Source organism: Lactuca virosa, chromosome 5 (assembly GCF_052849685.1).
Source record: "Lactuca virosa cultivar CGN04683 chromosome 5, Lactuca_virosa_CGN04683_v6, whole genome shotgun sequence".
Taxonomy (NCBI): Eukaryota; Viridiplantae; Streptophyta; class Magnoliopsida; order Asterales; family Asteraceae; genus Lactuca; species Lactuca virosa.
Window position 1 is genome coordinate 8,770,758 of NC_136430.1, and position 22,319 is coordinate 8,793,076.

The window sequence follows — 22,319 nt, forward strand, 5'->3', positions numbered from 1 at the left end:
GTAAACATATTTTTGCATTAAGAAAATACCAAATGACTATTTTATCTATTTAGAAACATATTTCATTTCCAAAGAATATTCTATATTAGTTAAAAAAAATAATGGCAAACAAAATATTAAAATGGCGTTAAAAGTTAAAAAAAATGGGCTGAATATATTAAAATGACGTTTAAATTTCATTTCCAAAGGATATTTTATATTAATTAGATAAGGTCAATGTCAGGTAATGTTATTAACTATCTATTTAAAATAGGTAAAATAGGTAAAGAAAAAAAGGTATTATAAAAATGGAGGATGAAATTCAGATTCATGGTATTTAAGGACTGAAAGGGAAATAAAAAGGTAGTATTGTCAGAAGTTTTTGGTGGCGCTTATACCTTAATACGATACGATTATAACATACGATTAGACTTTTATCCAAATTATACGATTTCTTTCTTCAACAATTCCCTCGAAGCCTCGGTACTACTGATACCCTCAAATCATCTCGCTGCCTCACCATTTTCGTCAAATCAAAGCAAACGTCGGTCGATTAGGGTTTGCTCAGCTCAAGAAATCAACTTCCTCACCATTTTCGTCCTCGTTTCACCAGTCGCCGACTTGACACTGCCTCACCGGTCACGCTATTGCCTGCCACCGATTCGTGATATCATTCTTCATCATCGCCATTTCTGATACCGGTCAACCTGTTGCTACTCTGTTATATATTGAGAGGTAACATTCTTTCCCAATACAATTTCAATCTGATATCAGATTCATCATTCGATTGAAATTTGAAATCCTTCTGCAACAAAGATGAACAACGGACCAGGACTCTTCTCCGATATTGGCAAAAAAGCGAAAGGTAATTTAACTAATTTCAATACTCTGGTTTGTTTATTAATCTTTATCTACACCTTCGAATCTCCATTTTTTAGTATCGTCCCTAAGATTGTGCGACTTTGAATGTGTTACTGTTTCTGTTCTGTGCGTAGATCTGTTAACAAGAGACTGCATATCGGATCAGATTTTTTTTTGTTTCAACCACAACTGCAAACGGAGTTGTAAGTATTATCTATTCATCTACACTCTAGATTTAGATTGGTTGTTTAATCTTGAATAAACTTACAACATTAAACATTCTACTCAAATACTTGTTCATTTAATTCATTATCCAATTCAGTTTTAAAGGAAATACATTGTATTTCAGTTATGCAAAATGAGTTTTGTATGTAGCTGATACTAGCAAACAATTTGCTAAATCATTAATACGCTTGCAGTCTGCACAGTGTATGTACATGCTCAAGCAATTTGTCCTAGATTTCCTAATTAGTTTAATTTTTAAAAAGACAATTGGTGCAGTTGCAGGTATTATTAGGTTTAATTATTTCCAAAAAGAAATAGATTTTCTTAAAATGTATGGATTAAGCCCAATAAGCAACCTCATGATTAACTTAAAACCAATGGTAGAAGTAACTGGAAGCACAAAAGTTAAGACTTATAAAGGGCTCATAGAACATGGCTCAGTGAGTTAAATAAGGGGAGAGTTTTTATGTGTTCATTGCATTTGTATCATTTTCTATGTATCAAATAAATAGTTATCTACAATTTAGATTTGTAACAGTTTTTAAATAAACAATCATTTGTTATTTATTCAACATCACTTTTGAACAGAAGGGTAAAATGGTCATGTACTCACATTCATACAGTTTAGATATCATTCCATAAGTCATGCTGTTCAAAAACCAATAAACAAATTCCTGAAGTATTATGAGGTAGCATTTGTCTTTGTTATTATGCTTATTTACTAATTTTTCTCTCCTTGTTGATATAAGAAATTACTGAAGAAGAGGCTGAAGATCACTTGCAAGATGCAATTCAGGAGAAGTTTGCTGCATTCGGGGATGTATGTATTCTAACTACTATACAATCTTATCAAATATCATGTTCTTCATTTTGGAGAACATTAATCTCTGTTGAATGCTTTACACAAGTTTTTATTTATTTATTTATCCTGTTATGTGTTGGATTACAGCGGTGAAAGGAGCATTAAAAATAAAAAATGAAAACAAAAAGACAATTCTCTCCTTATTATCATATGCCTAATATATTTTTAACTTCAATTTGTAGAAAGATCATCAAGCAATAGATATCCTTTTAGCAGAGATCGATATATATATATATATATATATATATATATATATATATATATATATATATATATATATATGAGCTTTTTGCTTTCAAACATTGTTGGGGAAGAAGGGTGAAACTTGCTCTTTGTGAAGGTAATTTTTTTTCTTAATTTATTATCCTCTATATTCTTGATATTTTCCCACTTTTTAAATCTTTTATCAAATGTTCACTTTTGGGAAGTTTTGATACAGAGCTTGATGAGAGAATGCGTGACCTAAAGTCAGAGCTCCAGTCTTTTGAAAGTGATGAATCTGGTGAAATCCATAAACAAAAAGCTTTAAAACCAATGGAGAGCTGGAATTTGTTTACTGATGATACTTATCAGTATACTTCATTGGTTATGCATCATATTATCTATACATTTTAATTAGACAGAATTACATAAATGGTCCCTGTGGTTTACCCATGATCACAAACTCAGTTCCTGCTAAACCTGAAATGTTAATATATCCCTTATTCTTTCTGCCACATGTTTGAATTTTTCAGTCAAGAAAGCACAAAACAACATACAGAAAAAATAGGTTCTGATGAGGAAGGTCGATCAAGACAACGGATTCAAACATTTGCAGCAAAAAGGTAACCCTTTTCTTATACCCAATCCTTAGCTACACTTCTACCCTTGGCATATTTCTATTCAATCTTTAAATCTGCATATTTTTAATCTCCATATATCCTAACATAGCTGTTGTAGTATGAACTTCAATTTCAAAAACAAGTATAAACAATTTGATGAATCCTAGAAAATAATGGAGTAAAAGAAAGAAAAAAGAACTTAACTTGTTTGTTTCTTGTTCTTTTTTAGGTATGCAAGTGCAATAGAAAGAAATCCAGATGATTATGATGCACTTTATAATTGGGCATTAGTTCTTCAGGTATAACTTGTGTACCCATGGAACCAGTTAATATATAGCTGCAATTTATTTCTCCCAAAAACATATTTATTAGCTACACCAATATGTCTATACTTTATAATGATTGAATAGATATTTAGTTTTTCTATAGATTAAATTACAGATCTGGTCCCTGTGCTTAGTTGATCTTTTCGTTTAGTTCCAAAAAGAAATCTTTTATTTCATTGTTGGTCCCTCACATTATAAATGGAAGTTAAAAAACCTTTTTCTATCTTCCAGAACTTACACAATTACACAGTTGCACGTGATACTTTCCTTGCACACGTGGGTGCAACATTTTGGGGCTCTATGCGCCACATCATATCACCTTCCCTTGCTGATAGGGCTTTCCATCATTATGAGAAAATATCCTTCCAGTTACTTTTCATCACACAGGAGGTAAAAATAAAATATATCTTCATAACATGAAAACATATTATAATATTATTGCTAAGAATTAATCCTTGTTTTTTTCCATATGCAGAAAGTGAGGCATATCAAGTAATTACCTGTGTATATTAAAGCTATCATGGATGGGCTTTCCTCTTTACTTTTACCTTCTCAGAAACCAATATTCAGTCAACAAGTGTATGTTCACCTTTATCAATGTTAATTTCTCATCTTTTTGATGATGATAAAGATAAGAAGGGCATTCATGTCTTTTTCAATTTTGCATAATGATCTCCAGGTTACCGTTTTCTGAGGACCCCGCTTTGGCAATGGCCTTTTGCATAAATTTTATTTACCAATGATATGTATTTGACAATTACTTTTTGATGTATCTTGAAAGTATTTTTGAATTTGTCACTATAGTTCGTGTAAGCCTTTTTATATATGTATGATATTTTATTTTGCGTTATTAGACATTAAATGTATAATTTAGTTTGATTAAGATTTGGTAGAAATTTAGAATATATATATATATATATATATATATATATATATAATGTAAAACCATGACATACAAAGTATGTCGTAAAACTACGTCGAAAATCATGTTGTACAGAACATATGTCGTAATTTGAAGTCGTACATGTCTGTCATAATTACAAAAATGTTACGAATTATGACATACAAAGTCCGTCGTAAATGTATGTCGAAAACACATGTCGTATATGTATGTCTTAATTGTTGGTCATAAAGGTCTGTCGTAAATTTTATAAATTTTATGACAGGCCAAATGCTTGTCATTTTCCTTTATGACATGGCTTTCAATGACAGACTTTTGTCTGTCATGTATAGACATTTACGACAGACATTGTCGGTCAAGGAAAACCTATTTTCTAGTAGTGTAAAGAAGTATATATATTGTTTAAAAATAACTAGTAAATTCCTGAAATTATGCGATGACTTTGAAATGGTAGATGAATAGAAGAATTTAACAGAATGCGAATGTTCGTATCTTTTTTTTAAAGTGCTACATTTACTTTCATTTTAAAGCGAAATAAATTTATTTATTATTGAAAAAAAAATTGCGTAATGTATTGTGTGTTACATACGCAATGCAGATCGTAGAAGTTATTATTCATGACATAACCGTTCCCATAACCGTTTACATAACATACTACAAAATCAGAAGTCGGTTTTCATCATATATAATTTTAAACTGAAACAATTATTGTTTTCATTACAGAAGATAAAATTGCTGAAGATATGGATAAGCTGCAAATCGATGGCGTTTCATCAATAAAGAATCAACCTGATCATAACAGTATTGATTTTACATCTTGTAAGTAATGCTTATCGTTAATGTTAAGTTACATTTTAAATAGCTCAAAACGTAGAACATTGTGTATATTGTAACCAAAAATCATAGTAATACAAATGTAGTTTATATATACAGTTGAAGACTTTTTTCTCTCCAACAAGGAAGTATTTGATATGCAGATAACAGCAGAGTCGAATACAGTTGAGGTATATTAATACAATTCAGTACATTTTTAGTTATTATGTAGATGACGATATTACTAGATATAATTCTTTGTATGAGCTCTTATAATTTTACATACTTAACATTTAACAGGTTGAATAATATTTATTACTCAGAATATGTATATTATTATTATTAATTTATTTTGTTTTATTTATTATTCATTATACAGGAAGTTTGTATTAATCTTCAAGCAATATATAATCGGGTTGTAAAGGATAAGAGTGAACTGTATAAAACGCTAAGTGAAACAATGTACAAATTTCCAGGAAATGAACAATTAAATTATTGGATGATGACTATTGGAAATATGTTGCCTCGTAAAGATAAAGTTATAACCCTCCAGTCGATTGATACAGTATCAACACAGAATCAAGTCATGAATGTTGATGACTTAAGTTATATGGATTTTCAAAAAGAAATAAGCCAAAATTCAAAAGAAGAAAATCTTATCTTCAGATCTCCGAAAAGTAGTAACAAGAGAAAGTTAATGCATGAAGATGAAGGGTCACTTTCTGACGATTTTTTTACGCCAGAAGTATTGGCTGAAACTGATGAAATCATAAACAACAGATCAGGGAAGGAAGTTGATTCAGATGAAATCATAAGCAGCAGATCAAGGAAGAAAGTTAAATTTTCAGACTCAATGCCTTCATTTAATTTGCTTTCAGATGAGGAGGCTGATGATAATGTTCCTGAGAAGTCGGAGGTAGATGTTGATGTAGTTACTGGAGAAAGTACTCTAAATAAAAGTAGGGTCAGTAACCGATTGGAGTTTATGATGAAACTATATGAGGAAAATCAATATGAAACATGTCTTAGTCAAAAAAAGGTGTCGAGATTGTTTGTATCTCCCTATATGAGTAAGACAGTATCCATTAACACTGAAATCAGTGATCTGGAGATACTTATATGCTTTTCAACCATAGCTTCAAGGAGAAATGTCTTGTAAGTCTTTTATCTTATTCATACACAATATCTATGGCATTTATTAATATGATTTTTTTATGCATGTTGAATGATGAGTATATAGTGATACGATCTGGGAGGTAGAAGAAATTCAAAGAATGCGACTTATCGATGGATTTAGCTTCATACCACAAGTAACAATTACCTCAAATGTGATTGATTGTTGGCCATCATTCTTGAATGTTCATCGTAATTGTAATGACTTCAATGAACCGTCAAGGCTATTTTTCAATACCAAGTTACTGGTAAATTCTTTACTTTAAAAACAAAATTGAGCAGAAGTTAGTATTACTATATTCAATAATGATTTTTTTATTTGTAATGTAGTCAAATGCTATTCTTGATGAAATAATATTAGAGGTTAACAGGTTCAATGCTTTTAAGATGACAGTGGATCAATTATGTTCCAATTACCCTATCAAACCTTGTTTCAGCAATATTCATCTGGTAATAAATATATATTATATTGATATGAACATAAAGCTAATATAATTATGATTTATGAGGTATATGTTACTTGATGAATGCAGGTATTGTTTCCTATGTGTGATAACGACAAGTATTATTTGATATGCTTCGATTTGAGAAAACCTGCTTTCATTATCATTGATCATATATTAAGTGATACTGATATTGAATCAACATATGGAAGCAAACCTCGAATCTTGGTAATGTACATATTATATTTTATTATTTATATTTTACATTATTATAATTAATATATTCTGTATAAGTAACATTCTGATGTTAGTTTGTTATGTCTTTTATACAGCAACGTTTATTCTCTATTTATTTACAGAATGTGGGTCATGAAAATGCATTAGAATTGCCCAATATAATACCAGTGGTCTTAAACTTCAATTGGAAGAAGAAGGAAAGAAACTATGATTGTGATATATATCTAATGAGGCACATGGAGACATACTATGGTCAAATTGAAAAGAAGTGGGATTGTGGCCTTGATGAAAACCTAACCAAAATCGAAAATTACTTGGCAAATTTAAGGATAAAGTACATGTCAAAGATGATGTTATCAAATCTTAACTTTCAAAAAAGTTTAATCATTGAAGAAGCTGAAGCTTTTGACAAGTTGTCCAAAGTTGAAAGAGTGAAAATGGTTGAAGAGTAACTTTAAGAGTTTACAATAGAAAAGAAGATCGGATTGCAGGATTTGATAATTGAAATAATGTAACATTGTTGGAAGCATAGAGGCATTTAGTAGCTTTTAGTAGTAATGTTTAGTTAATGAATGATTTGTTTGAATTGTCTGTTTTCATTTAGTATTGTTTTGAAAGTTTGATGAATAATTGTAGTTGCTTTTATTTATCAGATTTCAGTTGATGAAATTTAAGACTTGATTTTAAACTAGAGTGGAATTACCTGCCCATTTGCTTATGTGTTTGGTTTTTTCTCCTTATTTGAAGCACTAGCAAGTAGTAGGACGTACTATTATATTAACCAAAACATATCAGATATACGAAATTGATCATCACATGACTTACATAAATAATATTATGTTATATTAAGAAAAGAAAGATATTTTAACACAGTAAAAGATATTTTTTGTTTTATTCAAGCTTGAATATATGTAGGTTTATTTTATCATACATAGTTATGTATATATAATTTTTAAATTTTAAATTCAAGATAACTCCTACATAACTTCCCACTATCTTCATAAGCAGTGAATCTGCATATCATATATAGTCAATCCGAAAATCTATAAAAAAACTACCCACGTCTTTTTTTTCAGTTTTATCAACTGTATGTATTCGTAATATGACATTCTAATATAATATCCTTAATATATCGAAAAGTTAATATGCGAAGACAATTATGGATTCGAAATTAGTAGAAGCTCGTCGTTCCAGCGGCAGATTGAAAAAAAAAAGTTTGATGTCGAATATAATCGATTTAGATATCAGTCCTATTCAAATTGATGAAGAAACAATTCAATATCGATCAGGTAATTCTAACAACTTGTTTATAGTATTAAAGATAATCTATGTAATTGTTTTTATAATGTCGTGCAATTAATTTATAATTACTAGTTAATGCAGAGATATTGACATCAATATCCAATCCGAAGACGTCGATAATCATTGATAACCATTTCAAGTAGTTCTGGTATAAGTAATGAGGATGAAAAAATCAAATATAAAAAGAAATTTTGAAAAGAGTGGGTTGCCCGGTGTTAAAGGAAATTTAACTTTTCAAATATCATCCGATAAGAATGAGAATGTTTCTACATCGACACCGAGAAATAAGATCTCAAAGAAAGGTAAAACCATAAAAATCAAATCTTCAACACCATCTCTCGAAAGATTTCCTAAGTTGAAGAGTAAAATGTCCCCAAAGAAATTGAGCATTGCTGTACAAAGTTTATCTAACGAACAACGTGTAGTTGTGAAGAATATGGGTTTGGGATCTTTACTTAGGGTGAACATCCAAAACCTACCTTCTAGATTGAGTTATTTTCTTGTTGATAACTACGATCAAATAAGAAACAGTCTGAATGTGAATAATCAAAGTTTGGAGATAACAAAAGATAAGATCCATACGCGAAACAACGGAGAAGATAATTCAAATCAGAGCTCGATTGCAAGCATCACGAGACCGACAGAAGAGCTACGCTGATAAGCGGCGAAAGCCCTTGGAGTTCCAAGTCGGGGATCGGGTGTTGTTAAAGGTCTCTCCCTGGAAAGGGGTTATTCGTTTTGGAAAACGGGGAAAGTTGAACCCACGATATATTGGACCCTTCGAGATTCTTGCCCGAATCGGTCCAGTGGCTTATAGACTGCAGGTACCCGCTGAGCTTAGCAGTGTACACCCCGTGTTCCATGTTTCCAATTTGAAAAAGTGTTTATCCGACGAAACCCTCGTCATTCCACTTGAAGAAATAGAAATCAATGAGAATCTCCTGTTCGTCGAAGAACCAGTCGAAATCATGGACAGGGAGGTGAAGCGTACTAAGCAAAGTCGCATTCCGATTGTGAAGGTACGGTGGAACGCGAAGCGTGGGCCAGAATTCACATGGGAACGCGAAGACCAGATGAAGCAGAAGTACCCTCACCTATTCTCGCATTCTTGAATCTAGATTTAAAAAGAATTTCGGGACGAAATTCCCTCTAACGGGGGGATGATGTCACAACTAGGAATTCCATGACATGTAACAACAACAATGATAACATTGTGACCAAAAATGTGAAAGCATGTATGATGCTTATTCAATAACAACAAATTTTCCATCAAACCCTCTATGCAAGCACTTCAAATAGTCAACAAAGATTGGAAACCCTAGAAATCCCGGTTTAAGTCCATTATGGACTAGGTTTTCCTTATTGGGCCTATTAGGCCAATAAGCTTCCAATTTGACTATTTTGGGCTTAGAACTCTTAAATGGGCTCTAATTAGACCCACTTTCATTTATTTTAACATTTTGGGCCATAATGGGCCTAGAATGAAATAAAATACCCTAATGGGCCATAACAAACTTAATTAGCCCTAATGGGCCATAAAAATCATTCCTTGATTTATTTTGGGCCGTGAACCCTCTCCAAATACCAATTGGGCCAAAAATCATCTAATTGGATCATAATATGGGCTTAAGCACAAAAAGGCCCAACTTCTTTTCTTCCTTCTACCTCTTTCGGCCCAACCACAAAACAAAGGGAGGAAGAGTTGACTTTTTACATGCCACCTCACAATTATACATGGGATACCCATGCAACTATCCCATACTTCCAAGCATCTATCACTTCACACTCTCTCTTCTCCCCTCTCTTTTCTTCTTCGGCCGAGAACACATCACACACACCCACACTCTTCCAAAATTCTCTCAAACACTCTCAAAGAACACTCTTGCTTCTTCATCAAAAATTTCGAGATCTAAGAGCTTTCAAGAAGGATTTTCCATAAGAGTCATCATCTTAGGTAAGTTGATGCTTGGATCCATAGTCTAGACTCTTTGTTTTATCAAAAATCTCTCCTTAACTCATACAAAATTCGTGATCTTGCATCTTAGAACACATCTAAGCCAAAGATCCTCCAAGAAGCTTGCTAGGCCGAGAATAACATCAAACTTCTTCCATTCTTCTTCAAAACCGAACCCACAAACTCAAGGTGAGTTCATACCCCTCTATTTTCGGTTTTCATGTGTTTTATGAGGGAGAATACAAGTAAAATGTGTAGATCTATGTGTATGTGTATGTGTATGTTATGTGTGATTTCATGTGTTTTTGTGGTAAATGTGCAACAAAAAGAATAGAATTTCGAGATCTATGACTCTAAGAGGAATATAAACATGTTCTAAGAAGTATTACACTAAAACAAGTCAAGAAAAATCACCTCTAAGATTAAAATATACATATTTCAACACAAAACCAATTTTTGGGCTTAATTTGTCAAATAAACAAAAGTTAGGTTAAAAATTGCCATTTACGGTTTTCTTAAGGATAAAAAGAGTCAAAACAGTTACAATAAATGTTTTTATGAATATTATACTCTTCAAAGGACTAGAAATGTAATTTGTAGCTTAATGGGCCAAATTTTGGGCTTTTCGGCCCATTAAGCCCAAAATTGCGAAAAACATGATTTTCAAGGGGCTGAAATGATAAATTCCTCAAAGCAGGGGATAAAAAGTTAAACAAAACTATTTCAAGGGTTAAAATGCTTTTCTTTTCCAAAGAGGATCAAAAATGTAAAGTTTTTGGATTTGGGCCAAAATTGTAAAAGTTGCAAAAGTTTGGGCTTTAACCGAAAAATACTTTTTCTGGAAGGGCTGAAACTGCCGAGGAATAAGTTTTGAACTAAAAATATCACTTGAGCAAGTCTTTGGGTCAAAAGTGTCAAGAAAATGGTTTAAGGGCTTAAAATGTTTTTTTTTGTATATAAAGGACTAAAATCGTCAATTTTACCAAAGAAGGGCTGAAAGGGGTTCAAACCAAGATTTTTGAATCAATTATTTTATTTTTAAGATATTTGAGTTAAAATAAAAATATCAAACTACAATTCATGAAAATGGAAAGATGAAAATACGTATAATTTCAACGTCGTTAAAAACGACCGACCGGTCTCGTACCGATACAAATTTAACAATGGTTCAATCAAACTATACCTAAAACAAGTAAACATTCAAATCTTTGGGCTTGAAAGTCTCAAATCATGCTTGTTGGGTCTTTGTGACCCATTAACATGATTTTTGGGCCCAAGGGATAAAATTATTGGGCCTTCTATGACCCAATTTCATATTTAAGGGACCCTCAATGGCTTTTAAGTGCTATTGGGCCTTGGTGGCCCATTAGCATTGCTAGTAAGGTCCAAGTAAATCAAATACGAAATGGGCCAGCGTGTCCTTCGTATAACCAATAGCCATAAATAATACGCGGGAATAGTAGGATCTTGTAATCCTCTTCTCCTCGTTTATTAGGCCGATCGTCAATCCAAGTAAACAAATACAGGTCGATAATCAATAGTAATCAAAGTCAATTGGGATTTAGTGAGTAATAACGGGTGGCACCAACGTGTGTCGGTCGTAGTCTGTAGTTATAATCAAAGTCTCCTGGAGGGAGAGCGAGAGTTTGTGTATAGATCTATACGGGGGTGACTCCCCCACACCTCAGCTGTTCGCTACAGTTAGACTCGGCCAGTCTAGGGTGACAAAATCTTAAGATCAATTCCGGCGTTCACCAGAGTGCCAAGACAGACGAACTAGTCATCATCATGCATGGTTATAACGACTCACATAAATAAATCCAATATTAATCAAGTAATCAAGGTAAATCAAAATCATTCACGTGATGGAATAACAATTTGAACAGTTATATGATATTTTGTTATCGGAAAACATCGGGTTTTCCAGGGAAGTTCAACATTTTTTTCACTGGTACTTTTAATACAAAGTTTTTCAACTATACACGTTTGGAAATCATCATGCATATATTTACGGATCTTCACACTTTTATATAAACAATGGTATTTTCAGAAAATATCGGATTTTCTGGGTTGTTTTCTTACAAACTGCACAAAACATTTTCACATCAAACCTGCTTATGAACTCACCAACATTCCATATGTTGACCGTTTTCAAAATAACTTGTATTCTCAGGTAACATGTAGGCTGAGGAGTAGTATCAAGTATGTTTGTGCGTTGTGCTTTTGAAAAACTATCAACTTCTTATGTTATGGATTTGTAATGTTAAAACAATGTACTTGATGTGAACAGTGTCAGTTGTAGTATATTAATGCATGGTGATGTTTATGTTATGATTCATGTATATTCATTGTGATGATATTCAAATTTAGTCACGTTAGCCCTCAGACGTTTCCGCCATCTGGTTCGGGGGTGTGACAGGTTGGTATCAGAGCACTGTTTATAGTGAACTAGCATATCTAACCACACATTGATATGCAACTATAAACCAAAGAGGGACAAAACAACTCTGAACAAATCAAACAAATAACAATAAAACACCCCTATTTGTACGATATAGGAAAAATAACATAATACCAAATCAAATAAGATAATGCTAGCATCTCGGTTAAGCCGGGACTGTTCATAGTCGTATTAAGGGGTGAATGTAGCCTGATCAACTACATTTCCTCTGAGGTACAACTATCACATGCCCCAAGGAAATCGCGATGGTTGACAAACCTAAAACATACCCCCTTTATTTCCAAGAAGAGAACATCAACTCAAATTATACAATAATTACAACGTCTTAGGAATAATATTAGTATATTTATACACTCTCGCAGACAGCATGGCCGGCTTCCATCACCCCGGAGATCTGTATTTCCCTAATCAGGGGAATAACGGATGGTTGGAGGAATCTGAAGAGGAACCTGAAGAAGACCCTGAGGAGGAGTCTGAAGAGGAACCTGAGGCGGAAGCCGAGGGCGGACCCGCCGAGCCAGTGGTAGACCCGGAGGAAGAGGGAGCCGAAGAAGACCTCGAGGAGGAACTCAGCGATGACGATAAAGGTGATTCGGACGCCGAGTCTGAAGTCATCAACCCCCCTTACCCGACCAGGGTGCCCGCTCATCGGATGGGCCCGACTGGTCCTACACCACCTTGGGGTATCGACCTTTGGAGGTGGAGCAGACAACAGGGACAGCGACCCCCGTACGGCATGTCACGCGAGTTCTACGACTTGAGGGAGGGAGGACCGGCCGATCGCGCGCTTCCTGTCATGGTGAGACGATTGCGGAACACAGGCGAACTTGCTCAGAGCACCGCCGATCAGATACACCAGATGCAGACTTGGGCTGAACGTGCAGAGCAGGAGACGCGAGAGGTTATCCGAGAGTTCCACATGAGACAGGTGAGGTGGGAGGCTCATCTCCGAGATGCAGAACGACAGGTGGCTTGCCTTCAGGGAGCATCCACTTCCTCAGCACCACCCCCCTGACACATCCCACCATGACTAGGACTAGTCGTACCCGCCTTTAGTATTATGTTACTATGATCTATGCTATGTACCACCGACTCTATGTTTAAGTGATTACACTACTCGTAGAGTCGTTATGCTGCCGAATTTGTATCCTATATGTATGCTCTCTCGAGCAAATTTTCATGTATCAAAGTATGAATATTATTAATGAAAAATATATGCGTTTTGTTGTGATGTTATTATCTGTTATGTGTTATGCTTCTATGATTATATGTTGATATGCGAAACTACTTAAATACATGATATAAACCTAGTCATAAGTCCACGAACCCACAAAAATTTAGGCACTCAACATCTTTCCGTTTTGTGACAGAAAGATGCCTCAACGACCAACCCGTGGAAACCCTGGGCCAACCTCACCCGAAGTCAACTCAGCTGCATTCCAGGCAGCTGTATCTGCTGCGGTCACCGCAGCCATGGCACAAATTCACCAAGGGAACAATGGAGGAGGCAATGGACAAGGGGCTGGAAGTTCGAACAACGGAATAAATCAAGGACCTACCAAGACATGCTCCTACAAAGATTTCACCAATGCCAAGCCACGAACCTTTAATGGCACCGGGGGAATGATAACCCTAAAAAGATGGATTGAGAAGGTGGAATCAGTGTTCGAGATATACGAGTGCCCTGAGGAGATGAAGGTGAAGTTTGCCGCATGCACGTTCGTTGATCAAACTCTCACCTGGTGGAACGGACACGTGGAAGCCATGACTCTCCCCGTGGCAAATGCCATGCCCTGGGCGGAACTGAAGGAAATGCTAATGGCCGAATACTGCCCACGTGGTGAAATTCAGAAAATGGAGCAGGAGTTGTGGAATCTCACCGTCCGAAATTCCGACATTGACGCATACATATCAAGGTTTAGCGAACTGTCTCTGTTGTGCCCTGGCATGATTACTTCGGAGGGAAAGAAAATCGAACGATTCATCTGGGGATTAACCTCCCCAATCCAAGGAAATGTGATAGCTGCAAATCCTGAAACCTTCGACAGTGCTAAGAGATTGGCCAAGAAGTTGTACGACCATAACAACAAAAAGGGCGAGAAGTCAGGGGAAACCGAAAACAAGAAGGAGAGTGACAGCAAGAAGGGAAAGGATAACAAGAGGAAGGGACGACAAGGCTCGGAGTCGTCAAAGAAGCAGCAAACAGTGACAGTCAATGCAGCAACCACCCAAGTTCCATCCACACCACATGCTCCAGTCTCAGCTACTCCAAGTGCTCCTAGGCAGTATTCCGGAAATCTCCCAAAGTGTAACAAGTGCAGTCTCCATCATAATGGCGAATGCAGGGAGATGCATTGCACTAGTTGCAATCGCAAGGGTCACACGGCAAAATATTGCAGGACCTCTCCTCCCAGAACCAGCAGCAAGGAAACAACAACAGCAACAACCGCAACAACAACAACAACAACAACAACACCAACAACAGCGATAACAATGCAGGACCAAGCCCTGCCTGCTATGGATGTGGAAAGATTGGGCATTTCCGTCGAAACTGCCCCAACAACAACAACCCTGGGAATGGAGGAACAGGAAGAGTGCTGACCATGGGTCAGGGAGAAGCGGTTCAGGATCCCGCTGTTGTCACCGGTACGTTCCTCCTAAACCACACTTATGCATGCATCCTATTTGATACCGGAGCAGAACGAAGCTTTGTGAGCAATAGATTTAAACACTTGTTAAAACAACAACCCCAGAAGCTTAATGAAACCTTTACGGTGGAAATGGCCAATGGGAAAACATAATCCACTGGGGAAATCTATATCGGATGTACCCTAACCTTGAACCAACACGTTTTTCAAATAAATTTAATGCATGTTTCCATTGGGAGTTTTGATGTGATTATTGGCATGGATTGGTTAAGCCCCCACCATGCTGAAATTATGTGTCACAAGAAGGCCGTTCGCCTTCACCTTCCAAATCGCGAAAGCCTAATTATATACAGAGACAAACCCAGCACGAACCTTCGTCTTATCTCGTGCATTAAGGCACAGAAGTATCTACGAAGGAAAGACTTGACGTTTCTGGCTCATATAGTGGATAAGTCCAAGGAAGAGGTCAATATTCGAGACATTCCAGTAGCTTGCGAGTTCCCGGATGTCTTCCCTGATGATCTTCCGGGGATACCCCCAGAAAGACAAGTCGAGTTTCGAATTGACCTTGTGCCAGGAGCTACACCCATCGCCAAATCGCCCTACAGATTGGCTCCTGCGGAGATGCAAGAATTGTCCAGCCAACTCAGTGAGCTTTTGGACAAAGGATTCATCCGGCCCAGTTTCTCACCCTGGGGAGCTCCGGTTCTCTTTGTTAAGAAGAAAGACGGATCCTTTAGGATGTGCATTGACTACAGGGAACTAAATAAGGTCACTGTCAAAAATCGCTATCCACTTCCGCGAATCGACGGTCTATCTGACCAACTTCAAGGCGCAAGCTATTTCTCCAAGATAGATCTACGATCTGGATACCATCAACTCAAGGTCCGGGAAGAGGATATCCCCAAAACCGCTTTCCGAACTCGTTATGGACATTATGAATTTGTCGTAATGCCCTTCGGTCTAACGAATGCCCCTGCCGCATTCATGGACCTAATGAATCGAATCTGCCGACCATTCCTCGACAACTTTGTCATCGTCTTCATTGACGACATTCTAGTTTACTCTAGAAGCGAAGAAGAGCATGGCCAACATCTCCAACAAATCCTGGAAACCCTGCGAACCGAGAAGCTATACGCAAAACTCTCTAAGTGTGAGTTCTGGCTCCGTAGTGTGAACTTTTTGGGTCATGTTGTTAGTCAAGAAGGGATACACGTGGATCCTTCTAAGGTCAAAGCCATCGAAGGATGGGCGGTCCCAACGACACCCACAGAAATTCGCCAATTTTTAGGTCTCGCAGGCTATTACAGGAGGTTCATCCAGAACTTCTCTAAGACAGCCAAGCCACTTACCATGCTTACACAAAAGGGTGTACCCTTTGAATGGTCAGATAATCAAGAAGCTGCATTCCGAACTCTGAAGCAAGCACTCTGCAGTGCACCGGTACTATCGCTACCAGAGGGAACCGAAGACTTCGTAGTTTACTGCGACGCGTCGAATCAAGGTTTAGGCTGTGTACTCATGCAATGGGGGAAGGCGATAGCTTATGCATCCAGACAACTAAAGACACATGAGGTGAACTATACGACCCATGATCTAGAATTAGGAGTCGTGGTCTTCGCCTTGAAAATTTGGAGGCACTACCTTTATGGTACAAGGTGCACCATTTTCACGGACCACAAGAGTCTTCAGCACATCTTAAGTCAAAAAGAGTTGAACATGAGGCAACGAAGATGGGTTGAGCTACTAAACGATTATGAGTGTGAAATCAACTACCACCCAGGCAAGGCTAACGTGGTAGCTGATGCCTTGAGTCGGAAAGAATACTCGAATCGTCGTGTAAAGACTCTCTCCATAACCATTCAATCCCACCTGACCTCACAAATCAGAGCGGCCCAGTCCGATGCCATGAAGACGGAAAACAAAACAAGTGAAGCGTTACGTGGAATGGAAAAGAATTTCGAAGTGAAGGAGGACGGGGCATATTATTTTATGAACCGCATTTGGATCCCTAAACTTGGGGGATTCAGAGAAGTAGTCATGAATGAATCCCACAAAACACGATACTCCATCCATCCGGGTTCAGATAAAATGTACTTGGATATCAAGCAACACTATTGGTGGCCCAACATGAAGGCAGAGATTGCCACCTATGTTAGCAAATGCCTTACTTGTGCTAAGGTAAAGGTGGAATATCAGAAGCCCTCGGGATTACTGCAGCAACCAACAATTCCCGAGTGGAAATGGGAAAGGATTGCTATGGACTTTGTGACCAAACTACCCAAGACAACATATGGTTTGGATACCATATGGGTAATAGTCGACAGGTTGACAAAATCCGCTCATTTCCTGCCAATTAAAGAGTCATACAAAATGGAACGTTTGACAAGAACCTACATCAAGGAAATTGTGAGACTCCACGGAGTGCCAGTATCTATCATCTCAGATAGAGATAGTAGATTCACTTCACGTTTTTGGCAATCAATTCAGAAAGCGCTAGGAACACAACTCGACATGAGCACTGCTTATCATCCGCAAACGGATGGTCAAAGCGAACGAACCATTCAGACGCTTGAAGACATGCTTCGCGCGTGTGTGATAGACTTTGGAAAGTCGTGGGATACCCACTTGCCCTTAATCGAATTCTCGTACAACAACAGTTATCACTCGAGCATCAAAGTTGCTCCCTTCGAGGCGTTGTATGGACGTAAATGTAGATCACCGTTGTGTTGGGCTGAGGTAGGTGATACTCAGCTAGCAAGAGGACAGACACCGGGCAACGCGTTAACGGGATCAGAGATCATACGCGAAACAACGGAGAAGATAATTCAAATCAGAGCTCGATTGCAAGCATCACGAGACCGACAGAAGAGCTACGCCGATAAGCGCCGAAAGCCCTTGGAGTTCCAAGTCGGGGATCGGGTGTTGTTAAAGGTCTCTCCCTGGAAAGGGGTTATTCGTTTTGGAAAACGGGGAAAGTTGAACCCACGATATATTGGACCCTTGGAGATTCTTGCCCGAATCGGTCCAGTGGCTTATAGACTGCAGCTACCCGCTGAGCTTAGCAGTGTACACCCCGTGTTCCATGTTTCCAATTTGAAAAAGTGTTTATCCGACGAAACCCTCGTCATTCCACTTGAAGAAATAGAAATCAATGAGAATCTCCTGTTCGTCGAAGAACCAGTCGAAATCATGGACAGGGAGGTGAAGCGTACTAAGCAAAGTCGCATTCCGATTGTGAAGGTACGGTGGAACGCGAAGCGTGGGCCAGAATTCACATGGGAACGCGAAGACCAGATGAAGCAGAAGTACCCTCACCTATTCTCGCATTCTTGAATCTAGATTTAAAAAGAATTTCGGGACGAAATTCCCTCTAACGGGGGGATGATGTCACAACTAGGAATTCTATGACATGTAACAACAACAATGATAACATTGTGACCAAAAATGTGAAAGCATGTATGATGCTTATTCAATAACAACAAATTTTCCATCAAACCTTCTATGCAAGCACTTCAAATAGTCAACAAAGATTGGAAACCCTAGAAATCCCGGTTTAAGTCCATTATGGACTAGGATTTCCTTATTGGGCCTATTAGGCCAATAAGCTTCCAATTTGACTATTTTGGGCTTAGAACTCTTAAATGGGCTCTAATTAGACCCACTTTCATTTATTTTAACATTTTGGGCCATAATGGGCCTAGAATGAAATAAAATACCCTAATGGGCCATAACAAACTTAATTAGCCCTAATGGGCCATAAAAATCATTCCTTGATTTATTTTGGGCCGTGAACCCTCTCCAAAGACCAATTGGGCCAAAAATCATCTAATTGGATCATAATATGGGCTTAAGCACAAAAAGGCCCAACTTCTTTTCTTCCTTCTACCTCTCTCGGCCCAACCACAAAACAAAGGGAGGAAGAGTTGACTTTTTACATGCCACCTCACAATTATACATGGGATACCCATGCAACTATCCCATACTTCCAAGCATCTATCACTTCACACTCTCTCTTCTCCCCTCTCTTTTCTTCTTCGACCGAGAACACATCACACACACCCACACTCTTCCAAAATTCTCTCAAACACTCTCAAAGAACACTCTTGCTTCTTCATCAAAAATTTCGAGATCTAAGAGCTTTCAAGAAGGATTTTCCATAAGAGTCATCATCTTAGGTAAGTTGATGCTTGGATCCATAGTCTAGACTCTTTGTTTTATCAAAAATCTCTCCTTAACTCATACAAAATTCGTGATCTTGCATCTTAGAACACATCTAAGCCAAAGATCCTCCAAGAAGCTTGCTAGGCCGAGAATAACATCAAACTTCTTCCATTCTTCTTCAAAACCGAACCCACAAACTCAAGGTGAGTTCATACCCCTCTATTTTCGGTTTTCATGTGTTTTATGAGGGAGAATACAAGTAAAATGTGTAGATCTATGTGTATGTGTATGTTATGTGTGATTTCATGTGTTTTTGTGGTAAATGTGCAACAAAAGAATAGAATTTCGAGATCTATGACTCTAAGAGGAATATAAACATGTTCTAAGAAGTATTACACTAAAACAAGTCAAGAAAAATCACCTCTAAGATTAAAATATACATATTTCAACACAAAACCAATTTTTGGGCTTAATTTGTCAAATAAACAAAAGTTGGGTTAAAAATTGCCATTCACGGTTTTCTTAAGGATAAAAAGAGTCAAAAAAGTTACAATAAATGTTTTTATGAATATTATACTCTTCAAAGGACTAGAAATGTAATTTGTAGCTTAATGGGCCAAATTTGGGCTTTTCGACCCATTAAGTCCAAAATTGCAAAAAACATGATTTTCAAGGGGCTGAAATGATAAATTCCTCAAAGCAGGGGATAAAAAGTTAAACAAAACTATTTCAAGGGTTAAAATGCTTTTCTTTTCCAAAGAGGATCAAAAATGTAAAGTTTTTGGATTTGGGCCAAAATTGTAAAAGTTGCAAAAGTTTGGGCTTTAACCGAAAAATACTTTTTCTGGAAGGGCTGAAACTGCCGAGGAATAAGTTTTGAACTAAAAATATCACTTGAGCAAGTCTTTGGGTCAAAAGTGTCAAGAAAATGGTTTAAGGGCTTAAAATGTTTTTTTTTGTATATAAAGGACTAAAATCGTCAATTTTACCAAAGAAGGGCTGAAAGGGGTTCAAACCAAGATTTTTGAATCAATTATTTTATTTTTAAGATATTTGAGTTAAAATAAAAATACCAAACTACAATTCATGAAAATGGAAAGATGAAAATACGAATAATTTCAACGTCGTTAAAAACGACCGACCGGTCTCGTACCGATACAAATTTAACAATGGTTCAATCAAACTTTCCAACAATCAAACTATACCTAAAACAAGTAAACATTCAAATCTTTTGGCTTGAAAGTCTCAAATCATGCTTGTTGGGTCTTTGTGACCCATTAACATGATTTTTGGGCCCAAGGGATAAAATTATTGGGCCTTCTATGACCCAATTTCATATTTAAGGGACCCTCAATGGCTTTTAAGTGCTATTGGGCCTTGGTGGCCCATTAGCATTGCTAGTAAGGTCCAAGTAAATCAAATACGAAATGGGCCAGCGTGTCCTTCGTATAACCAATAGCCATAAATAATACGCGGGAATAGTAGGATCTTGTAATCCTCTTCTCCTCGTTTATTAGGCCGATCGTCAATCCAAGTAAACAAATACAGGTCGATAATCAATAGTAATCAAAGTCAATTGGGATTTAGTGAGTAATAACGGGTGGCACCAACGTGTGTCGGTCGTAGTCTGTAGTTATAATCAAAGTCTCCTGGAGGGAGAGCGAGAGTTTGTGTATAGATCTATACGGGGGTGACTCCCCCACACCTCAGCTGTTCGCTACAGTTAGACTCGGCCAGTCTAGGGTGACAAAATCTTAAGATCAATTCCGGCGTTCACCAGAGTGCCAAGACAGACGAACTAGTCATCATCATGCATGGTTATAACGACTCACATAAATAAATCCAATATTAATCAAGTAATCAAGGTAAATCAAAATCATTCACGTGATGGAATAACAATTCGAACAGTTATATGATATTTTGTTATCGGAAAACATCGGGTTTTCCAGGAAAGTTCAACATTTTTTTCACTGGTACTTTTAATACAAAGTTTTTCAACTATACACGTTTGGAAATCATCATGCATATATTTACGGATCTTCACACTTTTATATAAACAATGGTCTTTTCAGAAAATCGGATTTTCTGGGTTGTTTTCTTACAAACTGCACAAAACATTTTCACATCAAACCTGCTTATGAACTCACCAACATTCCATATGTTGACCGTTTTCAAAATAACTTGTATTCTCAGGTAACAGGTAGGCTGAGGAGTAGTATCAAGTATGTTTGTGCGTTGTGCTTTTGAAAAACTATCAACTTCTTATGTTATGGATTTGTAATGTTAAAACAATGTACTTGATGTGAACAGTGTTAGTTGTATTATATTAATGCATGGTGATGTTTATGTTATGATTCATGTATATTCATTGTGATGATATTCAAATTTAGTCACGTGAGCCCTCGGACGTTTCCGCCGTCTGGTTCGGGGGTGTGACATTTCAGGAGAACAGTTGAGCTGTCTATGTAACCAATGTAGTATTTGGTCCTCATGCCTTCATCTTGTGCCCAACATACTCAAAATCACTTTCTTGTATCCTACCCTGGAATTTGAAATTCCATTACAATCATCATCCTTTTTTTTATATGCTCTCTGTATGCATTCTCATCAATTTCATTTCTAATATACAAATAAATTTACACGTGAATACAAAAAAATATATATATATATAAAAACCATTTTTTCCATTTAAAAAAATAGAATATTATTGTAATTAACAAAAGATAAGCTTCATGTATCTATGGGTTTACAAAAGAAAGGCTGTGAAATTCTTAGCAATCCTTCGTTCATCTTGATATGCATAATCTGTCTAATTAAGAAATTCTTAACCAGAAAATAAGCAACAATCAATTGGAATTTGTGGGGGTGGGGTTGGGCAAAATACAATTACGTGAACAAATCAAACATAGAAATCAGAAACGAAATTCAAAATAATGAAATTGAAGAAACCAAATTTAGCTGATGCGTGTGTGAGGCTGTGCGACACCGGGAGAAACGCCGATTGGGAATATCAGGCAATGCCGATTGTGATTTTGTGATTTTTGCAGATCAATTCGTAGATTTGAATATAATTCTCTAATTTTTTGCATATATCGTTCAAATATATCTCAACATTTAATCGAAATATCAATTCAAAAATTGAATTTGAA

At 36.7% G+C, this 22,319-nt stretch overlaps 1 protein-coding gene and 1 long non-coding RNA gene across 2 annotated transcripts; both read left to right on the plus strand.

Annotated features, from left to right (window-relative positions):
• Positions 1 to 336: 336 nt before the first annotated feature.
• LOC145110931 (uncharacterized) lies at positions 337 to 2,155 on the plus strand. The gene is made up of 5 exons (XR_013710125.1): positions 337 to 714; positions 796 to 844; positions 975 to 1,043; positions 1,815 to 1,885; positions 2,110 to 2,155. It is a non-coding gene; the product is annotated as an uncharacterized LOC145110931 (long non-coding RNA).
• Positions 2,156 to 2,193: 38 nt separating this feature from the next.
• LOC145110930 (uncharacterized) lies at positions 2,194 to 3,924 on the plus strand. The gene is made up of 7 exons (XM_079047244.1): positions 2,194 to 2,267; positions 2,367 to 2,512; positions 2,662 to 2,751; positions 2,978 to 3,047; positions 3,306 to 3,464; positions 3,550 to 3,653; positions 3,754 to 3,924. Exons 2-6 carry the CDS (start codon positions 2,487 to 2,489, stop codon positions 3,568 to 3,570), a joined length of 366 nt encoding a protein of 121 aa, XP_078903370.1. The 5' UTR covers positions 2,194 to 2,267; positions 2,367 to 2,486; the 3' UTR covers positions 3,571 to 3,653; positions 3,754 to 3,924.
• The last annotated feature ends 18,395 nt before the right edge of the window (positions 3,925 to 22,319 follow it).